Source organism: Telmatherina bonti (assembly GCF_933228915.1).
Source record: "Telmatherina bonti genome assembly, chromosome: 19".
NCBI classification, from domain to species: domain Eukaryota; kingdom Metazoa; phylum Chordata; class Actinopteri; order Atheriniformes; family Telmatherinidae; genus Telmatherina; species Telmatherina bonti.
The window spans coordinates 4,298,788-4,324,228 of NC_136617.1; the positions used below are offsets into that span (position 1 = coordinate 4,298,788).

Below are 25,441 nucleotides of genomic sequence, written 5' to 3' on the forward strand. Positions count from 1 at the left end.
CCTGCTGTGAAGTTGGTCTTTTTAACATGGGAGTCTATGGGGATTCGCTGTTTTGCAGCCCCTAGTGGATGAAGGGGGAACTGCAGTTTTATGCACTTCTGCGTAGGCTTCACTTTTAACTGCCGGAGGTTCCTGCTTGGTGTGCATCAGAGTACCAGGAAACTGTTCAAATGTTCTGCGATTCATTGCGTTAATTGTTTTGTGATAAGACACACACACACACACAGGATCTAATGGGTGGACAAGGAATCTGTTAGAATTAATGGAGCATGGGTGAACTACACAAGTTAAATGTGATGAATGTTGAAGTGCCTGCCATAATATTTACCTCTAAAGGTCTTTCTGTCCTCTTCCCCCCACACAGCAGAGGCAGATGGCTGCCTGTCCTGAGCCGGGTTCTGCCGGAGGTTTCCTTCCTGTTAAAAGGGAGTTTTTTCCTTCCCACTGTCGCCAGTGTGCTTGCTCAGGATGGGAGATTGAGTTGGACTCAACTCAATCTGTTGGTTTCCTTATATAGGCTGTTATGAATTGGCTTTCATGTTTTCTTCTCTGTAAAGTGTCTTCAGATGGCATTGCCGTGATTTGATGCTATAAAAATAAAGCTGAATATATGTAAATTCTGAAATAATGAGTTTATATATTTCTGTGTAAAATAAATATTCCAGATAAAAGTAAAAATGTGAACTTTAGTTTGTTTTGGCTCATAAAGGGAAAACGAGCAGGTTTAACTGGTTCCAGGTAGTTACTGGTCCGTGTGTGTGTGGACAGTATGAGGAAGAACAACAAGCCAACGTTAATCTGAGACATTTTAATCAAACAAAACGACACCAGGAGAGACGAGGCCGGAACGCTGCAGCGTTCCCGGCCGCCATGTTAACAGTTTGTTTCTACGTCCAATTAAAAAAAAAACCACACGTCCGTTCAACTTATAAAACTCAGATCGGTAAGAACTAACGCAGACCTGGACCCTGCAGAGACCTGCAGAGACCTGGACCCTGCAGAGACCTGCAGAGACCTGGATCCTACAAAGACTAGAGACCTGCAGCTACTTATCAAAAACTGGAGGCAGGGTGTTGTGGGGGAGGGGGGTTCGGGGAATGTTGATGCGGGGTACACAGCGAAGGGGATTGTTGACAGTCCAGAACCTGAACTAGGAGCGAGAACGGGAGCGGGAGCGAGACTGGGAACGGGATTTGGAGCGGGAGGCGGACCGGGAGCGGGGTTTGGCAGGTGAGGGGGACCGGGATTTGGACTTGGATTTTGATCTGGCTCTGGATTCTTCAGGAGAGCGGGACCGGGAGCCGGCCTCGGGCTCGCCGGCCTCGTCATCGCTCTTCGGCTGCTCGGGGCCTTTAGACCCAGACTGCCTGGAGCGGGACCTGGAGCGGGACCTGGAGCGGGACCTGGAGCGGGACCTGGACCTGGAATCCTCCTTCTTGGTCTTCTTCCCGTCCTTCTTGCCCTTTTTGCTCTTGGGGCTGCGGCTTCGGCTGTGGTCTCCGTCCTTCTGAGCGCCGTTGCTGCGCTCCTCTTCCTCCTTGCTCTTGTTCTTCTTGCTACGAGACCGGCTGCGGGACCGAGACCCCGCTCTGAGGAGGACCAGGAGGAAGACCGTTAACGCCACCACAAGGCCAAGGACAGGAAGTGATCCGAGGACGGCGTCTCACCTGGATCTGGAGCGGCTGCGACTGCTGCTCTCGCTGCGACTGCGACTCTTGTGAGATCTGCGACTTCTGGAGCGAGACCTGCAGACAGACGGACCAGACGGATGAAAACAGACAAACCTCGCTAATCTACACACATCTGATATCTCCCTCATTACACCCTAAAGGGGCGGGGCTTGACATGCTGCCGTTCTGTGATTGGTGGAAAGAATCAACTTCCTGAATCAACTTCTGAGTCAGCAGTCTGAACGCAGTAAGAACACTTATGTTTAAATTACAGATGGACTTTAGTTGCAATTAATTACAGAGAAATTAAAGCTGATAAACCGATAACATCGTCGCTCGACCTCCGCTGCTAGCTTAGCAACAAAGTCTGCAGTTTTCCAGACTCTCTAGCGACGAATTACAAAAAGTCCAGCGACTTTCTACTGTTACCGACACGACTGAGGCTCCTGGTCAGTAATGTGAAAACACATGTAGTTTACTCATGTCTGCAAACGGCGGCTGCGTAAGCCCCTCCCCCGTCCAGAAGAACACTCTAGAAGCTGTGTAAGCCCTTCCCCCGTCCAGAACTCTCTAGAAGCTGTATAAGCCCCTCCCCCGTCCAGAACTCTCTAGAAGCTGTGTAAGCCCCTCCCCCGTCCAGAAGAACTCTCTAGAAGCTGTGTAAGCCCCTCCCCCGTCCAGAAGAACTCTCTAGAAGCTGTGTAAGCCCCTCCCCCGTCCAGAAGAACTCTCTAGAAGCTGTGTAAGCCCCTCCCCCGTCCAGAACTCTCTAGAAGCTGTATAAGCCCCTCCCCCGTCCAGAAGAACTCTAGAAGCTGTATAAGCCCCTCCCCCGTCCAGAACTCTCTAGAAGCTGTGTAAGCCCCTCCCCCGTCCAGATCTCTCTAGAAGCTGAATAAGCCCCTCCCCCGTCCAGAACTCTCTAGAAGCTGTATAAGCCCCTCCCCCGTCCAGATCTCTCTAGAAGCTGTATAAGCCCCTCCCCCGTCCAGAACTCTCTAGAAGCTGTATAAGCCCCTCCCCCGTCCAGATCTCTCTAGAAGCTGTATAAGCCCCTCCCCCGTCCAGAACACTCTAGAAGCTGTGTAAGCCCCTCCCCCGTCCAGATCTCTCTAGAAGCTGAATAAGCCCCTCCCCCGTCCAGAACTCTCTAGAAGCTGTATAAGCCCCTCCCCCGTCCAGAACTCTCTAGAAGCTGTATAAGCCCCTCCCCCGTCCAGAACTCTAGCAGCTGTGTAAGCCCCTCCCCCGTCCAGATCTCTCTAGAAGCTGTATAAGCCCCTCCCCCGTCCAGAACTCTCTAGAAGCTGTATAAGCCCCTCCCCCGTCCAGAACTCTCTAGAAGCTGTATAAGCCCCTCCCCCGTCCAGAACTCTCTAGAAGCTGTGTAAGCCCCTCCCCGTCCAGATCTCTCTAGAAGCTGTATAAGCCCCTCCCCCGTCCAGATCTCTCTAGAAGCTGTATAAGCCCCTCCCCCGTCCAGATCTCTCTAGAAGCTGTATAAGCCCCTCCCCCGTCCAGATCTCTCTAGAAGCTGTATAAGCCCCTCCCCCGTCCAGAACTCTCTAGAAGCTGTATAAGCCCCTCCCCCGTCCAGAACTCTCTAGAAGCTGTATAAGCCCCTCCCCCGTCCAGAACTCTCTAGAAGCTGTATAAGCCCCTCCCCCGTCCAGATCTCTCTAGAAGCTGTATAAGCCCCTCCCCCGTCCAGAACTCTCTAGAAGCTGTATAAGCCCCTCCCCCGTCCAGATCTCTCTAGAAGCTGTATAAGCCCCTCCCCCGTCCAGAACTCTCTAGAAGCTGTATAAGCCCCTCCCCTGTCCAGAACTCTCTGGAAGCCTCTAGAAGCTTCCAGCTGCAGGACCAGACTGAAGCCACAACAGGTTTACTGTCACATGTTCATGTCTGGTGACGAAGCGTGTGGAGGGGAACAAGGAGAACGTGATGGAGCTGCTGGTTGAAGTAAACGTGACCAGGGATTTCTTCTCTTCTCATTTAAAACCAAACGTAGACATTAACACATTATTTTCTATTTGATCACTAAAATCTAATCAAATGAAAAAATGTTGCTTTGTGGGAAAAATGTTTCGCAACTAAAATGGGATAAATTGAGATGAATTAATAGAAAAGCTGTAAATTATCAGATTATTCCACCGTCTATCTGGCTGACCTGCTGCTTGGCGGGTAAGGATGCAGTTGTCATGGAGACCAACTCAGACCTGCCGGTGTGAGAGTTGGTCTCCATCGGAGGAAAACCTGCAGGTTGGAGTTTAGGACCGTTTGTACGAACGGCGAGAGAACGTAAGGTGAAAGGCTGACCTGGAACGGCTGTGGCTGCGGGAGTAGGATCGGCGGCGTCTGGCGCCGGGTCGGTCCTCAATGAGCCGGATCTTCCGGCCGTTCACCTCGGTGCCGTCCAGCTTCTCCAGAGCTCTCTTCATGTCCGAGTACTGCCTGAACTCGATCACGCCTTCATTCCTGCGGCCCTTATGGGTGTCGGCGTAAGTCACCTCCCCCGCCTGCCTCATGTAGTCCTGAACAGAAACCAGAATCCAGTTGGACTCCAGTTACCCAACACAAACTGGTGAAACTGGTCCAGCAGAAAGAGCGTCCCACCTTCAGGTCCTGCCAGCTGCAGCGGCTGGAAAGATTCTCAACAATGAGTCGGTAATCTGTGCGTACGGGGGGGCCGTATCGGTCTCGTCCTCCCCACCGGCCATATCCACCTTTTAACGCAACAAGGAAAAAGAAAGACGAATGAGGACCGGAGGTGAACGGAGACGGAGTAAATCATTCAATCTCAGAGCTACAAGCTACAATTATCTTATGTAAAACAAAGCAAAAGGAAAAAAGTAAAACAGGATAAAAAGGTTTAATTTAAATCATGTAAATCTAAAAAGCCCTATCATTCCTTCCTAGTTACAGCTGCAGATACTTTAGTTTAAAAGGACATATTTCTATTAAAAAGATGAAAAGAAAAGAAAGAAAAACAAAGTTAAACTGATGGAGGAAGTACTTACGGTGAACTAAAGCATGTCTAAACTATCCTATCTAACATTTCACTGTTAGAAAACATGTTGCTTTTCAGGCACCTAGAAGAGCTGAACCCACATCTGCTCCTAACCCCATGGCATCCTCACCACCCGGCCTGGGCCTAATGGCAAAAGCGGTCTTCATTCACAATGGCTCCCTTTTTTGGTCTGCCAGGGGCCCAGAATGGTCAAACCACACTCTTGGAAAGGGGGGACACCATGGCCAGCAATAGGGGCAGGCAGTCAGCAAAGGACTCTTTCAATTAAAACATTGAGGTTCTTTGTTAAACTTTACCTTTAAATTGACAATCAGATTTATAATGAAATAAAATGGAATCAGACATATTACATCACATTTTACACATAATCAATGTGAACCATTTCCCCGTCACATCATGTCTGCATCCGCCGCACGGAGGCTGCAGGTCGTTGGTGGCGCTGATAGGCATCAGCACTGCTATACCACCCCCCCGGTCTGGTCTGTCTGCATCTTCGCCCAGCAGCCTCCAGTCTGCCCGCCTCCCTCAGCTGCGTACCAACACCACGCCCCTTTCTCATGCTGCGTACCAACACCACGCCCCCTTCTCCGACCGCCTCCCTCAGCTGCGTACCAACACCACGCCCCCTTCTCCGACCGCCTTCTTCAGCTGCGTACCAACACCACGCGCCCTTCTCCGACCGCCTCCCTCAGCTGCGTACGAACACCATGCCCCCTTCTCCGGCCACCTTTTTCAGCTGCGTACCAACACCACGCCCCCCTTCTCCGACCGCCTCTCTCAGCTGCGTACCAACACCACGCCGCCTTCTCCGACCGCCTTCTTCAGCTGCGTACCAACACCACGCCCCCTTCTCCGACCGCCTTCTTCAGCTGCGTACCAACACCACGCCCCCCTTCTCCGACCGCCTCTCTCAGCTGCGTACCAACACCACGCCGCCTTCTCCGACCGCCTTCTTCAGCTGCGTACCAACACCACGCCCCCTTCTCCGACCGCCTTCTTCAGCTGCGTACCAACACCACGCCCCCTTCTCCGACCGCCTCCCTCAGCTGCGTACCAACACCACGCCCCCTTCTCCGACCGCCTTCTTCAGCTGCGTACCAACACCACGCGCCCTTCTCCGACCGCCTCCCTCAGCTGCGTACGAACACCATGCCCCCTTCTCCGGCCACCTTTTTCAGCTGCGTACCAACACCACGCCCCCCTTCTCCGACCGCCTCTCTCAGCTGCGTACCAACACCACGCCGCCTTCTCCGGCCGCCTCCCTCAGCTGCGTACCAACACCACGCCCCCTTCTCCGACCGCCTCCCTCAGCTGCGTACCAACACCACGCGCCCTTCTCCGACCGCCTTATGCTGCATACCAACACCACGCCCCCTTCTCCGACCGCCTCCCTCAGCTGCGTACCAACACCACGCCCCCTTCTCCGACCGCCTTCTTCAGCTGCGTACCAACACCACGCGCCCTTCTCCGACCGCCTCCCTCAGCTGCGTACGAACACCATGCCCCCTTCTCCGGCCACCTTTTTCAGCTGCGTACCAACACCACGCCCCCCTTCTCCGACCGCCTCTCTCAGCTGCGTACCAACACCACGCCGCCTTCTCCGGCCGCCTCCCTCAGCTGCGTACCAACACCACGCCGCCTTCTCCGGCCGCCTCCCTCAGCTGCGTACCAACACCACGCCCCCTTCTCCGGCCGCCTCCCTCAGCTGCGTACCAACACCACGCCCCCTTCTCCGGCCACTTTTTTCAGCTGTGTACCAACACCACGTCCCCTTCTCGGGCCACCTTTTTCAGCTGCGTAACAACACCACGCCGCCTTCTCCGACCGCCTCCCTCAGCTGCGTACCAACACCACGCCCCCTTCTCCGGCCACCTTTTTCAGCTGCGTACCAACACCACGCCCCCTTCTCCGGCCACCTTTTTCAGCTGCGTACCAACACCACGTCCCCTTCTCCGGCCACCTTTTTCAGCTGCGTAACAACACCACGCCGCCTTCTCCGACCGCCTCCCTCAGCTGCGTACCAACACCACGCCCCCCTTCTCCGACCGCCTCCCTCAGCTGCGTACCAACACCACGCCCCCTTCTCCGACCGCCTCCCTCAGCTGCGTACCAACACCACACCCCCTTCTCCGACCGCCTCCCTCAGCTGCGTACCAACACCACGCCGCCTTTTCCAACCGCCTCCCTCAGCTGCGTACCAACACCACGCGCCCTTCTCCGACCGCCTCCCTCAGCTGCGTACCAACACCACGCGCCCTTCTCCGACCGCCTCCCTCAGCTGCGTACGAACACCATGCCCCCTTCTCCGGCCACCTTTTTCAGCTGCGTACCAACACCACGCCCCCTTCTCCGACTGCCTCCCTCAGCTGCGTACCAACACCACGCGCCCTTCTCCGACCGCCTCCCTCAGCTGCGTACGAACACCATGCCCCCTTCTCCGGCCACCTTTTTCAGCTGCGTACCAACACCACGCCCCCCTTCTCCGACCGCCTCTCTCAGCTGCGTACCAACACCACGCCGCCTTCTCCGGCCGCCTCCCTCAGCTGCGTACCAACACCACGCCCCCTTCTCCGGCCACTTTTTTCAGCTGCGTACCAACACCACGTCCCCTTCTCGGGCCACCTTTTTCAGCTGCGTAACAACACCACGCCGCCTTCTCCGACCGCCTCCCTCAGCTGCGTACCAACACCACGCCCCCTTCTCCGGCCACCTTTTTCAGCTGCGTACCAACACCACGCCCCCTTCTCCGGCCACCTTTTTCAGCTGCGTACCAACACCACGTCCCCTTCTCCGGCCACCTTTTTCAGCTGCGTAACAACACCACGCCGCCTTCTCCGACCGCCTCCCTCAGCTGCGTACCAACACCACGCCCCCCTTCTCCGACCGCCTCCCTCAGCTGCGTACCAACGCCACGTCTAAGTCATCAACCTCAGAGGAAGCTTCAGTCGCAGCAAACTTAAAGGCGCTAATGCTCATCAGCCACCAAGGACGGGGCTCAAATTCAGCCCCTTGTCAATCAGGTCAATGTCATTCATGTGAAATGAACGGGACGCCCCGAGGGACACTTACTCCGTCCACCGTAGCCGCCATCACGGCGGGGCCCCTTTGTATGCTCCACGATGACCCGCTCCCCACACAGCTCTTTACCATTCAGGTCGTACACAGCATCGTCGGCATCACGGGGGTCATCAAACTCTACGAAGCCGTACCTGCAGGCAGAAGACGACACATGGAGGTTAGACGCCTGCAGGCTCGTCCTGTGAAGGTCAGGAATGAGGTCAAAGCGATGAAGGAAAACCACATCAACGTGTTTGTCACTTAGTTTGCTTTTTAGCTGATGATGTTCAGACTGGAGGTGTGACCATCGCTGCTGGGCCATCATGCAGGAAATATTCATTTATAAAAAACATTTTACAGCATCTGCTTTGTAGATAACCTATTTGAGAGGAAAACTGGAGCAAAACAACGTGCAAATCTTGACTAAATAAATATGTAAACACTAAATTAGGACTCCAGCAGCATGCTGGTAACATCCCTGCTCCAACACACCCAAATCACACAGCTGTCTGGTTGCCAGGTTGCCAGGTCAGGAACGACAGGAGGAGGAGAGTCACACATGTGATCCAGGCGTGTTGCAGGACGGTGGATCTAGACGAAGTTTAATTCCTGTTTAACTCTGGATAAAAGTTAATCTGCTTTAAACTGATGAAAAACGACCATGTAAACACTTCATTCCTAATGCAGATTTCTATTCAGGACTAAACTTAATTCCAGTGTTAAGTGGCTGCTTTATTCGCATTTAATTCCGAACTATTTAACAAGACTGTGACGATACGCTTTCGTCCCGATTCCGATTTTTCTGGTGCCGATTCAATTCAAATTGCGATTCTCACAATTCTTCGATATCGCTGATTTCAATCAATTTACATGTTCATTTACATGAACGATCAATAAAAACAATAAAAATGATTAAAATTTTACAATGGATTATTTTTATCTGAAAAAATAATTTTTTTGACAAAAACATTTATTTTAAAATTGTGAAGCAAAAAAATCCCGAGATTCAATTTTTTGATTCGATTTTACCCCGAACTATTTAATTCCTCTGTCATGTAAACCTTCATTACGCTTAATTCTGGTCATTCTGAGCATGCTCGTTACCTTGTCCTGTCCCGATGACGCGCATTGTTTTACCTCCCGTGTTCGGTGGTCTATCTTTCGTCTCCTTCTCAGTTGCTGCAGAAAGTGAAGTAGTATGCTCGTGTTGAGCTGCTACTTCACATTTATAATAAAAACAGCGGCGAAACTGGTACTTATGTAGTTTTTACAAGTTACGACTGAAAAGACGAGAAGCAGGGAGACAACTTTGTTTTCCAGTATACATCATACGTCACCTGCACCCTCTGTCCAATCAGAACCCTTCCCAACCCGCCGCTCTAAAGAGGAATTAAGTGTTTTATGCGAACCTCCATTCAGAATTATTTCCATGTAAACTCGTAGGGGAATATGTTAATGCCGAATTAAAAAACCATCATATAACCGTAGGCATTATGTTTGCATTAGTGCACGCTGTGTAAACCACAGATACGGAACTAACGCTGGGTTCATGAAGACATCTTTCTGAACCAAAAAGCAACTTTCACCTCTGAGGAAAGGTGTTAGCGTTGATGTTAAAACTTGCAAACAGAATAGTTTTGCACCTAAACTGAAATAAGACCAGATTAAAAAGTTGTATATCAACTAATTGTATTGGTTGTATCTGTTAGAAGATGGTACTCTCCGTTTTATTTACAACACTATTTTTTTTTTTTTTTTTTACCGAATAAAGGACTAACCGCTGCTCCATGTTGTCTGTTTACATCGAGCCTTTACAGTTTTACTCTTTAACTTCCTGCATGAAAAAAAAATCCGTTTTACAGCTGGAAAAAAAAAAAGAATAACTGAACATACATATAAAAGCTAATGAAGCTTATTAAAAATTCATTATTTCCAGCTGATGCCAGCAAAAGAACCTCAGATTTTCATGTAAACGAGGAAGATTACCGCGATACCAGGACAATGAAACCGTGCTGATACTTGGACAGAAAAGACTTTCTGTAACTAAATGCAACTGGAACCCGAGATGCATTTTCCACCGTTAGATCTGGCTGTTTCTGAGAAAAGGATTCTCCAGCAGCGGCTCTCCTCCAACGCTCCGCCGGACTCCTCCGACTCTCTGCCGCATGCCGCTTTGCCACGTCCGACTTTAGCTTAGCATGTGCCGGCGGTGGTCAATGAGGCGCGAACAATAACCCGGTTTAAACTAAATGTATTTTTGAGGTTAAAATACTAAAAATAGATTAACATAATCCTAAACACGGCCTGGATATATTCTTCAGTTTATTTTGTTGGTAAATGTTGGTGGCGCGGGCTCGCTAGCAACAGCGAGATGCTAATTAGCATTAGCAGTGCAGGCCTGTCTCTTTTATTAACAATGCTAGTTAGCGTTAGCAGCGAGATGCTAGTTAGCGTTAGCAGCGAGATGCTAGTTAGCGTTAGCAGCGAGATGCTAGTTAGCGTTAGCAGCGAGATGCTAGTTAGCGTTAGCAGCGAGATGCTAGTTAGCGTTAGCAGCGAGATGCTAGTTAGCGTTAGCAGCGAGATGCTAGTTAGCATGAGCAGCACAGGCCCGTGTCCACCAGCAAGTCCGGATCGCTGCTTTCTCTGCGTGTCGCACAGTTGGCTCACGCTCCAGCCTCCATCAACACTTTACCCGTTTTTAAGATCAACTTCCAGAATCTTCCCGTAGCCTTTGAAGAACCTCTCCACGTCCTTTTCCCGGGCTCTGTAGCTCAGTCTTCCGATGTACACCCGCGACATTTTGTTGGCGTGTGCGAGCTGCCGAAATGTGAGCGATAAAAGCCGAACGAGCTCACGCACCGGGAGGAGAGCGAGGCGGCAACACTAAAGTCCTCTCCTTTCAGGGGACGTGGCCTAAAGGGCCACGTGTTCCCCGTGTTTAGACTGTCAGGTAAACCAGGCCTGGTTGCGGAGCGTCAGGTTTCTTTGTTCTTTGTCTGTTTAGTTTGCCATCACTAGTCAAGCTCCTAACTTGTCTCATGCTTCCTAGTATTCTTTTTGTTTAAGGACGTCTAAGGACGCTTGTTTTTCTAGCGTCCTTAGCTTTCTCTGTGTTTTCCTGTTTCACTTTAATATGAACTTTGCCCTTTTAGGCTTCAGTGTTTCTTTGCTGTAGTTTAATAAATCCGACAAACTGGTTAATTATGAATTAGATAATTAATTTAATTCAATTCAACTTTCAATTCAACTTTATTTATATAGCGTCAAATCACGGCAGTGCCATCTCAAGACGCTTTACAGACAGAGGGGAAAACATAATGAAGGCCAATTCATAATAGCCTATATAAGGAAACCAACAGATTGAGTTGAGTCCAACTCAATCTCCCATCCTGAGCAAGCACACTGGCGACAGTGGGAAGGAAAAAACTCCCTTTTAACAGGAAGGAAACCTCTGGCAGAACCCGGCTCAGGACAGGCAGCCATCTGCCTCTGCTGTGTGGGGGGAAGAGGACAGAAAGACAACAGACAACAGGAACTGCTACTCCCGGCCAGGGAGACCTGCTGAGACAGGAGACATACATGTTAATGATGCAACACTGTTATGGAGGGGGGGTAAAAGAAAGAGATAAAGAGAAAAAGAAAGAAGCTCAGTGTATCAGGAAATGTCCCTCAGCAGTCTAAACCTATAGCAGCATAACTAAGGGATGCTAACTATCCCTAGCTATAGGACTTATCAAAAAGATAAGTCTTCAGCCTAGTCTTAAAGGTGGGGAGGGTGTCTGCTTCCCTAACACTAACTGGGAGCTTATTCCATAAGAGAGGGGCCTGATAACCAAAGGCTCTGCCTCCTGCTCGGCTCTTTGAGACTCTAGGAACCACAAGTAAGCCTGCAGTCTGCGAACGAAGTACTCTGCTTGGTATATAAGGAATTATGAGGTCTTTTATATATAGAGGTGCCTGGTTGTGGAGGGCTTTATATGTAAGGAGAAGGATTTTAAATTCTATTCTAGATTCAACAGGCAGCCAATGAAGAGAGGCTAAAACTGGAGAAATATGATCTCTCCTGCTGGTTCTGGTCAGGACTCTGGCTGCAGAATTCTGGATCAGCTGAAGGCTTTTCAGGGCATATTTAGGACAGCCCAGTAATAGAGAGTTACAGTAATCTAGTCTCGAAGTAACAAAAGCGTGAACCAGTTTTTCTGCATCACTCTGAGACAGAATGTCCCTAATTTTGGCTATATTACGTAAATGAAAGAAGGCTGTTTTAGTAACCTGCTTAATATGTGGGCCAAAGGACAGGTCAGGGTCAAATATTACTCCAAGGTTTCTCACTGTAGCACTGGAAGCTAAAGTAATGCCATCCAGGTTAATTACAAAACTGGAAAATTTAGCTCTGAGTTTTTCAGATCCAATGAGAATTACTTCAGTCTTATTTGAGTTTAAGAGGAGAAAATTTCTAGACATCCAAGTCTTTATGTCTATGAGACAATTTTGTAGCCTATTGGGCTGATTTGTTTCATCTGGTTTAAAGGATAAGTATAGTTGAGTATCATCTGCATAACAATGAAAGTTTATTCCATGCTCTCTAATAATTTTGCCTAAAGGGAGCATATATAGTGTGAAGAGTATTGGTCCAAGTACAGAACCTTGAGGAACTCCATGACTTACTGTAGTTTGGGAGGACGACTTGTCATTTACATGAACAAACTAAAGTCTATCAGATAAATATGATTTAAACCAGCTTAACGCTGTACCTGTAATTCCAACCACCTGTTCTAGTCTCTGTAACAGAATGTTATGATCGACTGTATCAAATGCAGCACTAAGATCAAGCAAGATAAGTACGGACACAAGTCCTTTGTCTGAGGCCATAAGAAGGTCATTAGTAACTTTCACCAATGCTGTCTCAGTGCTATGATGAGCTCTAAATCCTGACTGAAACTCCTCGCATAAATTATTTCTGCTCAGGTGGGCATGTAGCTGAGCTGAAACTATTTTCTCCAGAATTTTGGACATAAACGGGAGGTTAGATATAGGTCTATAATTTGCTATCACCTCTGGATCCAGAGATTGCTTTTTAAGTAAAGGCTTGATTACAGCAGTTTTAAATGATTGTGGTACATATCCTGTCACTAAAGACATATTGATAAGGTTTAGTAGTGATGTCTTAATTAAAGGGAAAATGTCCTGTGGTGGAAAATACTCTGGTCTTGAGAAGTTGTAATACATCTAAGAGTCAACTGTCTTCTTACAATGAACATTTTATTATAAACTAATACAAGCACACTGCTGGAGCTTGGAGAGAGAACTCTCTCTGCAGATGCTGAAGTAACACCCGATTATAAACCATGCTTAACTCCTCCTAGTTGCTGAGCACACCATATGAAACAATCATTATCTCTTATTTAAGACTAAACTGAACTCACTAAGCATCAATCACTCACTATATTACTTTATTACCTTTAACCTCTAACCTTTAGACAACTGGTCAACCAAGCAGTTGACAAAAACAGATGCCCTGCAGGAAACTCTTCCTGTCTCAGACTTTGTCTGCACATTCCAGACAAGGATCATATAACTTAAAGAAAGCTTTGTGCATAGACACAAAACACAGCAGGATCACAGCAAATCAATGCATATATGTCTAATACTTAATTCAAACCAAACTCATAATAATTTCTCCAACACTCTCCCTCCTCTTGGTCCTACAGGACCAACAATAAGAAGAGAAATTATAATCAGAACGCAAAAATACATACAGAAGACAACATTCTCAAAACATCAGGAGCCTCATGCCTGTCGGGTTTTAAAAGAATCTTTCAGAAATTACAATAGTGAGGAGCCATTTGCTTCAGCTTCAAAATCTGAGTCTAACAATAAATGTAAGAAAAGTGGAAACAAATCATTCCTCTTAGGGGGTGACAGAGGTGTAGTGAAGACACTGTCGGCGTTCTGGTGGGACTTGGCATATCACAGTGGCAGTGGAGCGCTTTTTTGTCTTCACCTCACACTGATCTTGCTTGAGAGCGAAGGCTGGTCTTCAGGCGTGAGAGTAGACTATCTCACTTACCCACGCAACCACAGGGATTATTCTGCCCTTTGTTGGGTGGTGCGTTATTCTTCTGTAATTTCAGACTGAAGAGCTTCAGGAGGTTCAAGCAATCTGTAGTGCCAAGCAGCTCACTCTGCGACCTTTACCGCTGTCTGGGTCGTCAGGAAAACCTGAAATGGCCTAAACCATCGATGTTGGTTCCAGCGCTGATGTTTAAAGCTTCTTATCAGGACAAAATCTCCCGGCTGAAGTGAATAGAGCTGCGTAGATGCTGATTCATGAAGGGCAGCTTTCAACTGTGTGCAAATGCCTGAAAAGGGTTCTTATGAGGTTAGGACAGTATGTTAAAACATTACTTTCACACAGAGCTGTGTCTGAACAGGCAGTCTTGGAAGGAACCATGCCCGCTTGGGTGAGGGTCCTGCAAAAAGAATAACAAAAAAGCCCATGTTTCCATGTTACGCATGCGCATGTACATCAGAACCAGAGAAAGTACTTTTGGTCCAAGGAAGACCTGAAAAGAGAGCCAGAAGGAAATTTCCCCGTCTGCAACCTGTGGGAGGAAAACATTCAGGAAAATGGCATCCAGAAAGTCATTCATAAGAGAGCGCCAAAACATGGACTTGTTTTCAGCTAAAGAGTAAGCTCAAGTAACGAGAACTGAGACGGGAGAGCTGCAGCCTCCACCGCGTCACAGTCAGAGCAAACAGCATCAAAAGGAAAATCAAGTCAGGGTCAACTAGAGGTCGGTCAGGGGGCCAGGCCTGGGGGGTGCAGAGGATAGTCAGTTTCAGCTAAACAGTCATGGAGTAAATCATGAACAATACAAAGCAACAGTTAGGGCCACTCAGTTATCTGGTAGGTAATCATTCAAAGTAACAAAATTCATTTAATTACTTATTGCAAAGTTCCTATCAGGTAGTCTCATCTTTTTTTCTTTTTTTTTTTTTTTTTTTTTTGTCTTGTCCAGCATTTAAGCAAGCAGACTGATGTTCTGGATGCTGTGTTCTGCTGAGCAAATTTATTTTGCCAAGGGGAACTTTTGTAGATGTAATGATCCCCTTGTATTTCTTGATTCTTATTTTATTTTTCAATTTGTTTTGGATAATAGCTTGTATTACAGAGTTTATGCTACTGGACCCGACCGGAAAGGACAGGAAAGGGGCAGAAAGAGAACAGAAAAGAGAACATAAAAAAAACAAAAAAAAAAAAACAAAAGAAAGAGATCAATGCATACATGTATATGCACATACATACCCACCTACATATATATGTATATACACTCGCACATACATTATATATATACATATATACATACATACATACATATACACATACATACACATGCATACACACACATGTACACATACATGCATACATAAAGATAGATATACATACATACATATACACATACATACACACACACATATATATATATATATATATATACATATATACACATATACATACTCACATACATACACATACACTCACACATATGCATACATATATACATATCCATACACATACATACATACACATACACATAAGTACACACACATACCCACCCACACACATAAATATATACACCCACACAAGCCAACTCTAGATTCGTGGAGAACAAAACCGTTGACAATCATGAAGACCAGAAACTAGCAAGTTAAGTCAAAAAGACAGAAAGAGAGGTACCTGCTGTTAGTGAATAAACTTGCTGGATGACTCAGTGACTGTGACACATGCAGAACATTCATGCAGAACATTCAGAGTGGAACATGTTTAGAGAAGAGTGATCATGCCAATGTGACCCCGCCCGCCTACAGCTAGAGGAAGGCCAGGAGAACCCAGAGACCCGGGTAACCGACAGTCACCCCCAGGTACAGATCCCAACCCCCCCACTCCAGAGCCAGCCATGCATCTGCCCAGGAGGTGGCGAAGGAGGTGCCCAACCAGAGTCCCCCGCAGTCAGGGGGAACAGGCCCCAGCAGGCCCAGGCCGGCAAGGGCCGATCCCGCCGGGCACCAGCCACCTAGGGCAGACAGAGCGCAGGCCCCAGGGCCCCAAGAGCCCGTGAGCAGCCCCCCGCCCCCGCAGGCAGAGGGCACAGCCCACACCGACGGAGGACCAGGATCCCCAGACCGCCACCCAGCGGCAGCCAGGTCGCACCCCAGCGCACCAGCTGCGCCCCCGGGTACAGGACACCACCCCCCCCACCACCAAACCACACACACATATACATGCATACCCCGCCCCCCCCCCCCAACACGCACTCCCCTCACACATATACATGCATACCCCCCCCCCCCCCCCCAAACACGCACTCCCCTCTCAACCCCCATCCACACAACCCTCTGCAATCCATGCACATCATCCATAACATATACAACCCCACCCCACCTCTACTCACTCACCCATACCAAGTCACACGAACCCCAATCGCCCCCGCCCCCACACACGCTCACCCCCCCCCCCACACACACACACGCTCACACCCCGCCACCCCATCCCTCTACTTCTACCCAACCACACATGCCCCACCAAACACCCCTCCACCACCCATAGCCCCCCTCCAAACTTCACCCTCACTCACACATCCCATTCCGCATATACACCCCCCCCTACACACACACACACACACACACACACACACACATACCCTCACTCCTCCAACACAGGCACACCCCAATACAACCCACGCGCCAACATACCCCTCCACACACACATCTACTCATCCTCACACATCCCTATCCCCTACCCACCTATATCCCCAACCCTAATCCCCCCCCCAGCCATCCCACCATCCATCTGTAACCCCATACACCCACTCCCACACATCCTCACCTCACCCCTCCATCATGTCCCATGTGAGATACCTCAGAGGGGGCAGAGGACAGGATGGCCCCGATCAGGGCCTCCATAATTACCGCCCACCACTCCCAGCGTCCCCCCCACCACCCCACAGATGCAGCCGACCCAGCACCCCCCCAGGGCCGGCGACAACCCTCCTACAGCCAGGCCAGCCCAGACTTAGGCCTAATGGACGGCACTCTTCCCCCACCCGTACCCCCCCCCAGTAAAGCCCCGAGAGCAGGGGCATGAGAAGACCCTATCGTCCCTGCCTCCCCCCCGCTTATGACTGGTTGTGAAGTATGTATTAGTTGCAATTAAAACTGAGGGAATTGCCACGCGGTGCTGGGAGAGGGACCACCTAAGCAGCCCCGCCCACCATACACCGCATGCTCTTCCCCCTAATCATGTGAGTCGTCAGTGTTTTGGTGTTTGGTGTCTAAGTGTAATTAAAACTGGGAGGTGAGCCGAGGCTGGGTGCAGCGATCAAGACCACCTTGATGGCCTTTCTCACCACCCAGCGCCACGTGCACACCTCCCAATACCCTGCCTGTGTGTGATGGGGAGCGGGGAGGAAGAGGGGTTGAGGGATTTAAGTCTGGAGGAAAGTGAGCTTTCCTCCAGAAGGTGAGCCGCCCGCAGCACTGGGCATGCCCCCTACTCCCAGGGCCCCCCAAGGACCAGGACAAGCCGGGGACAGCCATCCCCGTAACCAGAGCCTTCGGCGACTCTAACCAGAGAGTCATCACCGACCCAAGAGGGGACCAACTCACCACATGCAGAAGGGGGGCACGAGGACAAAGAGGAGGCGGGGCGGCAGAAGGGGAATCCCAGACCGATTGTCCACCGCCCCCTCACTCACAGAGGACACCCCCACCTGGGGACATGAAGTCCCCACCTTGTCCACACATCGGCACCTCACACTGTCTCAGCACAAACCTACAGCCACACACACACACACACACTTCCGGACACATTCAGGTCCACCCAGCCACCCGTTCAGCCCACCCTTAAAACCATCCTCCTGACCCCCACGTCACATCCAAATCTCCCCCACTCCCATCCATCATATCTACACTTATCCACCAACCTACCACACACATGCACCACCCACTCCCCCATACATACACCCCTGCCCCCCCCCACACACACACAGACAGCACGCCCCCCCCTCCCCCCTCCTCCCCCCCCATACACACACCCGTATACATGCACCACCGCCACTCCCCACATACACGGCACTACCCCCCCCACAGACACCACGACACCCCCCCCACACACGCATCATCACACTTCCCCACCCACACACATCCACATACCTATGTACCGCCACCAGTCCTCAACGCACACCCCCTACACACATCCCTCCATACACACTCACATCCCATCCACACTATCAAACACCCCCCACTCAACAAGTCCCAGGGTCGCAACCAGGCACCAGAGCACGTACCTGCCTGCCGCCGCAGCGGCAGGTCCAGGTCAGCCCAGCCCCCCCCCGGCACAAGCCGACCCCCCACCCCCAAGAGACAGGGGACAACCCCGGGCACCGGAGCCCGGGACCCCGCCCAGCCCACCCCACGGCGGCACAGGCGGCCGGTTCGGAGTCACGCCCGCCAACCCATCCCCCGCCAGCGACCTCGCCCCGCCGCTGCGCGGCAACTCCAGCCGCTGGCCCATCCAGGTCCACAGTAGGGCTAGAAACCTAGCCACTCCAGCAATGGAGCAGTCAAAATCCCCCCCCCAGGAGCCCACCACAGACCCACAGCCCCCAGAGAACCCCAACCGGCCACCAACCCCGAGCGCAATAAGGTCACATTCTCCCCCCATACTAAGTGATGGAGCTGATCACAGGGGACCAGAGGGAATAAAGTTCAGCTGACTGATCTCTTGAGGAGGCAGACATCATCTCGACACTGATGTGATCTAATAAGAGATTTCTGAACTGCTGGATACACAGACTTTGTTTGCTTTTCCAGTTTAGAAGGATAGTTTTCTTTGCGATACATAAACTGGTGAGGATTAAGTTTGCAGAATTAAATTCTATGTTAATTTCACCCAAGTAACCCAGTAGGCCCAGTTTGGGGTTTGTAGGGATGTTACATTTGAAGCAATTTGACAGATCTTTACATACCTGAAACCAGAATTCCTGGACAGGTGGGCAAGACCACAAAGCATGGTAGTAGCTGTCAGTCGTGTTGCCAGTGCAGTGTGGACAGATGTTTGATTGTGACAGACCCATCCTGAACATCCTGTGTCCTGTATAATGAGTTCTATGCAGAATTTTAAATTGTATTAGTTGCATGTTTGAATTCTTAGTCATTGTAAATGTATTTGAACAGATTTGTGACCATTCATTTTGGTCAAAGTTACTGGATAAGTCTGCTTCCCATTTAGAAGTTGGGAGACAGATGGAATCGTCTAGCTTTGATAGTAATCTATATATTTTGGATAACAGTTTCGGGGCATTGAGATTTAAGAATTCTGCAGCCCTGATAGGTAGCTGCAAGTTTAATTGATCAGGGGTGTATTTCTTACCTATAATAGATTTAAGTTGGTGGTATTCTAAGAATTTTGTGCTGCTGATTTCATATCGTGAAGTAATTGTATCAAAAGGGAGAAAGTTCCCATTTTCTATTAAATGTTCTAACTGTTTTATTCCTTTATTCTTCCACTGAGGGAAGTTTATCATTTTCCGGTTTTGCTGGATGTCGGGATTGTTCCAAATAGGTGTAAGTTTGCATGGAATAAGCAAGGATTTGGTTAGTTTAAGAAATTCCCACCAGGCCATTAGTGAGGAGCTGATATTAATGCTTTTAAAGCATTTTTGGCGTTTGACAGCTGTGCTGATAAATGGCAGGTCTGAAATTGCCATATCCTCACACATAGCTTCTTCTATATTAAGCCATGGTTCATCTAGATAGCTAGGTTTAAGCCATTTAGAGATGTATTGTAGTCTATTGCTTATAAAGTAATTTTGGAAATTAGGCAAGTCTAAGCCACCGCTATCTTTAGTCTTCTGGAGTGTTTTTAGACTAATCCGTGGTGGTTTGTCTTTCCAGAGAAATCTAGTAACATTAGAGTCCAGTGATTTAAACCAGGTGGAGGGAGGTTTAATGGGGATCATTGAAAACAGATAATTGATTTTAGGTAGAATCATCATTTTTATAGTTGCAACTCTTCCCATTAGTGATATGGGTAAAGATTTCCACCGTGTGAGATCGTCCTCAATTGTTTTTAGTAGAGGGACATAATTTAGCTTTATAAGGTCTGACAGTCTGGGTGAGATGTTTATTCCCAAGTATCTAATATCTCCTGACTGTAAAGCAGTGTCAGGAGTATTATGGAAGGAACAGTTGATGGGTAGAACGGTGGTTTTAGACCAATTAATGGAATATTCAGAAATTGATGAGAATTTATTGATGAGTGCGATTGTCTGACAGATGGATGATTGTGAATTTTGAAGGAAAAGTAATACATCATCAGCATAAAGACTGGTCTTATGCTCCATATTTCTACAGTTAATGCCTTTAATGTCTTTGTTTTGTCTAATGCTAGCTGCTAAGGGTTCAATAAAGATTGCAAAAAGTGAGGGGGAGAGTGGACAGCCTTGTCTGGTGCCTCTCTGCAATCTGAAGCTGTGAGAAGTTTGATCATTTGTCCTGACGCATGCATTTGGATTGCTATACAGTATCTTTATCCAGTCGATAAACGATGAGCCAAACCCGAATTTTCTTAATGTTGCAAATAAGAATTTCCAGTTCACCCTGTCAAATGCTTTTTCAGCATCTAGAGAGATTATTGTAGTTTCCAGGTTATGTATGGTGGCATAATCAATTAGATTTATTAGTCTGCGCGTATTAGTGGTGGAATGTCGTCCCTTGATAAATCCTGTTTGATCAGGATGTATGATAAGTGGAGTTATTTTTTCTAGTCTTGTAGCAAGCACTTTACTGATTATTTTAAGATCTACGTTCATTAGTGATATTGGACGATAACTAGATGGGAGTTTGGGGTCTTTTCCTGGTTTTAGTATTACTGTAATACTAGCCAAATTCATGTTTTGAGATATTTGGCCTTTTTCCTTAATTTCTAAAACCATTTTATAAAAAGTGGGTGCTAGTATAGACCAAAATTCTTTATAATATTCAACTGGAAAACCGTCTGGTCCTGGAGCTTTATTGCTGGGCATGTGTTTTAAAGCTTCATGTAGTTCCCCTACTGAAATGGGTGCGTCCAAAACCATTTCCTGATCCTGTTGTAACTTTGGAAGATTGAGGTAGCTGAGAAATTCCTCAATGCTGTTGTCTGATGGATCTGTTTCTGAGGAATATAATGTTTTATAGAAATCCCTAAATGTGTCATTTATTCCATCAAGATCATGGAGGATATTTCCTCTTGAATCTTTAACAGAGGAGATGGTTGTTTTCTCCTTGTTTGCTTTTAATTGATTTGCGAGAAATCTTCCAGATTTGTTGCTATGTTCAAAATTCTCTAAGCGAAGTCTTTGTAGCAAAAACTGGGTTTTTTGGTTAATTATTTCATTCAGCTCTAGTTTAGCCTTTCTTATGTGATTCAGCACTTGCTCTTCTGGAGAAGCCTTGTAGGCATCTTCTAGTGATTTTATTTTAAGCTCTAGTTCAGATATTTTTGAACTCTCCTTCTTTTTCTTATGTGATGAAAATGAAATTATTTTCCCTCTCATTACTGCTTTTCCTGCCTCCCAAAGAACACATGCTGATGTTCCTGGTATGTCATTGTTTTCTATATACAAAGACCACTCCCGTTTGAAGTAACTGATAAAATCAGGATCTTTAAGTAATGATGTATTAAGTCTCCATTTGCTATAAGATGGTTTAGTTTTCTTATTCATTAGGGTAAATGATACTGGTGCGTGATCACTGATAGTGATGGAATGGATTTTAGTTTCTGAGATATTGTTCATCATAGAGCTGTTAGTGAGGAAGTAGTCTATTCTGGAGTATGAGTGGTGGACAGATGAAAAGTAAGTGTACTCTCTAGCAGTGAGGTGTTGTGAGCGCCAGACATCACAAAGACCAAAATCCTCCATATATTGTTTAACAACTCTTGCTGACTGCCAGACCCTATGTTTCCCTGCTCCGCCCCCCTTGTCCATCCCAGAGTTTAAGGTCATGTTGAGGTCGCCCCCAATGATAAGTGTATTATCAAGGTGATCATATAGTAAGGAGAAGAAGGAATGAAAAAAGGAGGGGTCATCAGTGTTTGGGCCATAAATATTTGCAATGCATAACTTCATGTTTAGGATAGATAATGTCATTATTATGAATCTTCCACCTGGGTCTAAAATTATATTATTAGCAGTAAAATGAATTTTCCTGTTTATCAGAATGGCTACTCCTCTTTGTCTTGAGTTGAAGCAGGCCGAGTACACGTGAGGGAACTGTACTGTAGAGAGTACGTTAGCTGTTGTTTTTAATAAATGAGTCTCCTGTAGCAGGACAATGTCTGCCTGTAGATCATTCAATCTGCTAAACACCTTCAACCTCTTCTCCCTGGAACCAGCTCCCCATATATTCCACGTAACAAACCTCAGGGTGGTCATGCTCAAGCTACTGAAGTGTTTCTATAAAAGTATGTGTGTGTTTGTGTGTGTGCAAGCCCACATTAATGCATGCATGCTGTGTGTAGATTGTGTGCGTATATAAATTCATCTGTGTGTACAATGTTCCTATATGTCTGTCCACATGCTTAGAGTGTGTGTGAGAGTTGGGGGTGAGTGTTGATGTGATTAAACGTGCTCTGTGTTGTAGGTGTGTTATGTGCATGACATTTAGTGTCTGTGTCATGTGGATGTACGTGCGTACCCTACCTATTATTGTTGTTATGGCATAATAGAATGAAAGAGCAGCTAGAAAGGAAAGGAGTGAGAAAAGCAAACAACTACAACTACACATAAAAAGAAATAGCACAAACAAAAGAGCAAAAACAAAAGCCCTAAAGGGGGGGGGGGGGCAAAAAACAAAAACAGAACAAAACGAAAGCAACAACAACAGCAAATTTACAAAGACTGGCAGTAAATGTACAGTTCTGAATTACCATAATTAATGTGCTTATAGCAGATTAACATGTAAATTGAACAATAATTAGCTGTATGAGTGATAGATATTACCTGAGGTTAGTAGAGCCAGGGGGTGGTATTTTTGTCACGGTAAAGCTGTCCATTGACGAACAATTTGTCCACCGCGATGACTGCACGGGATCCTTCGTCTCTGAGCTTCTTCCGGATGGGAAACAGGACCCTGCGTCTCTCCAGAATCTCTTTGGGAAACTGATTAAGATGAGGTAGTCTCATCTTAATCAACAACCAGAAAAATCCTCTAGTACTGCATAGCAGGACATGTGTCAAACTGGACTCCCAGCAGTCTGACCAACACTTATCCATGCTGGAATTTCCTTTCTGATTTACTGCTCGTGTTGTTTATGTCATGTCTGCTAAATGACAGAAGCAGAACCAAACTGAAGAATCTCTGCATATATTAAATAAAGCTCATTCAGAACTGTTGATTTAATCAGTAATGTAGTCTAGTTTAGTCTCATGGTTTACTCTGATTTGTCTCTCTTAGACTCCAACAGACCCATTCAGGAGCAACACACACAAAACTGAGATCATGATAAGACTGGCTTTCTATTCCAAATATATTGTGAACATAAGCATAAGCATAAAGCAACAAGATGTAAACCCATCTTTAACAGCTGGACTTCAGGTACTGAACAGCCAGAGACCTTCAGGTCATAATAAAGCTGTTTGTTTTCTATCTACATTTGAACTAAAGCAGCATTTAGAAACAAACTTCTAATACTGATGGTAAAGCTGTTTTCATCTACAACAACACGACGCACACATGTACGTGCACACACTCACAGCAGCACTTCTTCCTTAATGATTTTAATGCAAACGTGTGTAACAGAAAAGGCCAAGGCTAACGGTTTAGCATAGTTAGCTTAACTTTGGAAGTATCAATACTGTTCAAATAATCTGCCTCATATTCATGTTATTTTGAGGACATACAGGGCTTAAATGACTTGTTTGTTATTTTTATTAAGCGTGTTAACTAGGAGACTGGTCTATTTACTGGCAGCCATCGCAAGAGTTGGTTCTACTCTTTAAACAAAAGTCATCTGATGTGTATTTTAACCGCTGAGCATATCTGCTTTAATTCAAAATAATGAATTCAGATTAGGGATAAAACACCAGCTGTCAGCAAATAAAACACGGAGATTGTTGTACTTGTGTTGCATTCACTGAAGTCGGGAAATTACAAAACTACCTTCTTATTTAATGTCATACAGCGGCTTATTTTTTCTCTTTTGACATCTATTCTGTCTCAAACATTAAAAACTTAGTATTCATCACTTTTTTTTTTTTTTTTTTTTTTTGAAAAGGCGGCAGAATTTGACACCTTTTTTTTTGTTTTTTTATAAGGCACAGCGTGCCAGAAGTTGACTTGTCTGTATGAACAGCTTCCCTGCAGCAGAGCAGAGATGTCTGTGTCATTGTTCAGTTGCAGAAGTCTGCAGGAGTGCAAAATTTTATGCATGCTCATAAATGTGGTATAAAGCTAAGCAGAAACAGTGAGTAAATGTTTGGTTGTAGGGCCTCATTCCTTGGCCTGGTCTTGTGGATAATCATTCAGCTCGTATCACTCGACCTGCTCAGGAGTCAGACGCGCCACAGCCACCATGCTCTCCTCCAATCAGCATACAATCAGAAATTCATGCCAGGAAGTGCCCGACACATGTTCATCAAAGCTTCCTGGTAGATAAATCAGATTCATATGTGTAATTAATTAAGAGTAACATGTAAAGGATCAGAAAGTAGGCAAATTTCAAGGAAGGAGATCCAGGTTTTCCACAGAGAACTGAGTGAACCCAACAGTCTTTCTGACAGAATCAGGGTGCAGCTTATTCCAGAAAACACCATCTGATTCTGTAGTCGGGGTGAGATTCGTGCTGCCTGCCGGCCACATTCGTTAGTCTTTTAGTTCCAGAAAATCCCACAACTGAAACACAGTCTGAGAACAAGGAGGATCCATCACCTCCAGAGGTCAAAGGTGAAAATCCAGCTCACATGTCCACCATAGGAGCCATATCCACACTGTTCACAGTCACAACCAACAGGGCTCTGCCAGACCCTCTGGTTCTGGGATCTCCGGGCCCCATCAGCAGCGGCCGGGTCCATGCAGCCACATCTGCATATCAGGTTCTGCTCCAGGACTTAGATCGGTCACAGAAGGGAGGTGGAATGATGCTGTAGGTTGTAGGGACCGTTTCTGCTCCAGTCTCCTGACTGACCACGCGTGACACCCAGAACTCTGCAGTGACCCGGATCAAGAACTCACTCTCCCCCAGCCCCTCCTCTGAATCCCCTTCAGGCAAGATAGACATTTGAGGTCCCTGTGGACCAAGCTGCATGCTGACAAGGGTTTAGAAGGGAACGCTGCAATGTGTCCAACACCATACAGCAGACGAGCTTTTGAGACTGAACCATTTGGTCATGTGGTGTATTTTCTTCTCCAGTAAGGGGGAAATAAAGATCATAGCCTCATAATTATAATAGTTTTCTTCTGAATCCTGTGGCAAACATATTATGTGGACCATGTTCTGTGCTGTGAACATCATGTAACTTGAACATTACATTGTAATTGTGTGTGTGAGACTATATTATCAGTGGATTCATAACTCAATTATCTCCTGGGAAAGCTGAACATGATCTTGCTAAGAAGATACACTTGTTCTGAGAAC

At 47.3% G+C, this 25,441-nt stretch overlaps 1 protein-coding gene across 1 annotated transcript; it reads right to left on the bottom strand.

Annotated features, from left to right (window-relative positions):
• Positions 1-799: 799 nt before the first annotated feature.
• Positions 800-10,608, bottom strand: srsf4 (serine and arginine rich splicing factor 4). Its single transcript, XM_079258550.1, has 6 exons — positions 10,454-10,608; positions 7,771-7,910; positions 4,287-4,396; positions 3,990-4,204; positions 1,668-1,745; positions 800-1,589 (listed from the first exon to the last, which is right to left on the bottom strand). Exons 1-6 carry the CDS (start codon positions 10,558-10,560, stop codon positions 1,151-1,153), a joined length of 1,089 nt encoding a protein of 362 aa, XP_079114676.1. The 5' UTR covers positions 10,561-10,608; the 3' UTR covers positions 800-1,150.
• Between the last annotated feature and the right edge of the window lie 14,833 nt (positions 10,609-25,441).

Coding starts and splice junctions, on each gene's coding strand:
- srsf4 (XM_079258550.1), bottom strand. CDS start 10,560: ATGTCGCGGGTGTACATCGGAAGACTGAGCTACAGAGCCCGGGAAAAG. Junction 4,397..7,770: donor TGGCGGCTACGGTGGACGGA/GTAAGTGTCCCT, acceptor TTGCGTTAAAAG/GTGGATATGGCCGGTGGGGA. Junction 4,205..4,286: donor GCAGCTGGCAGGACCTGAAG/GTGGGACGCTCT, acceptor GTTTCTGTTCAG/GACTACATGAGGCAGGCGGG.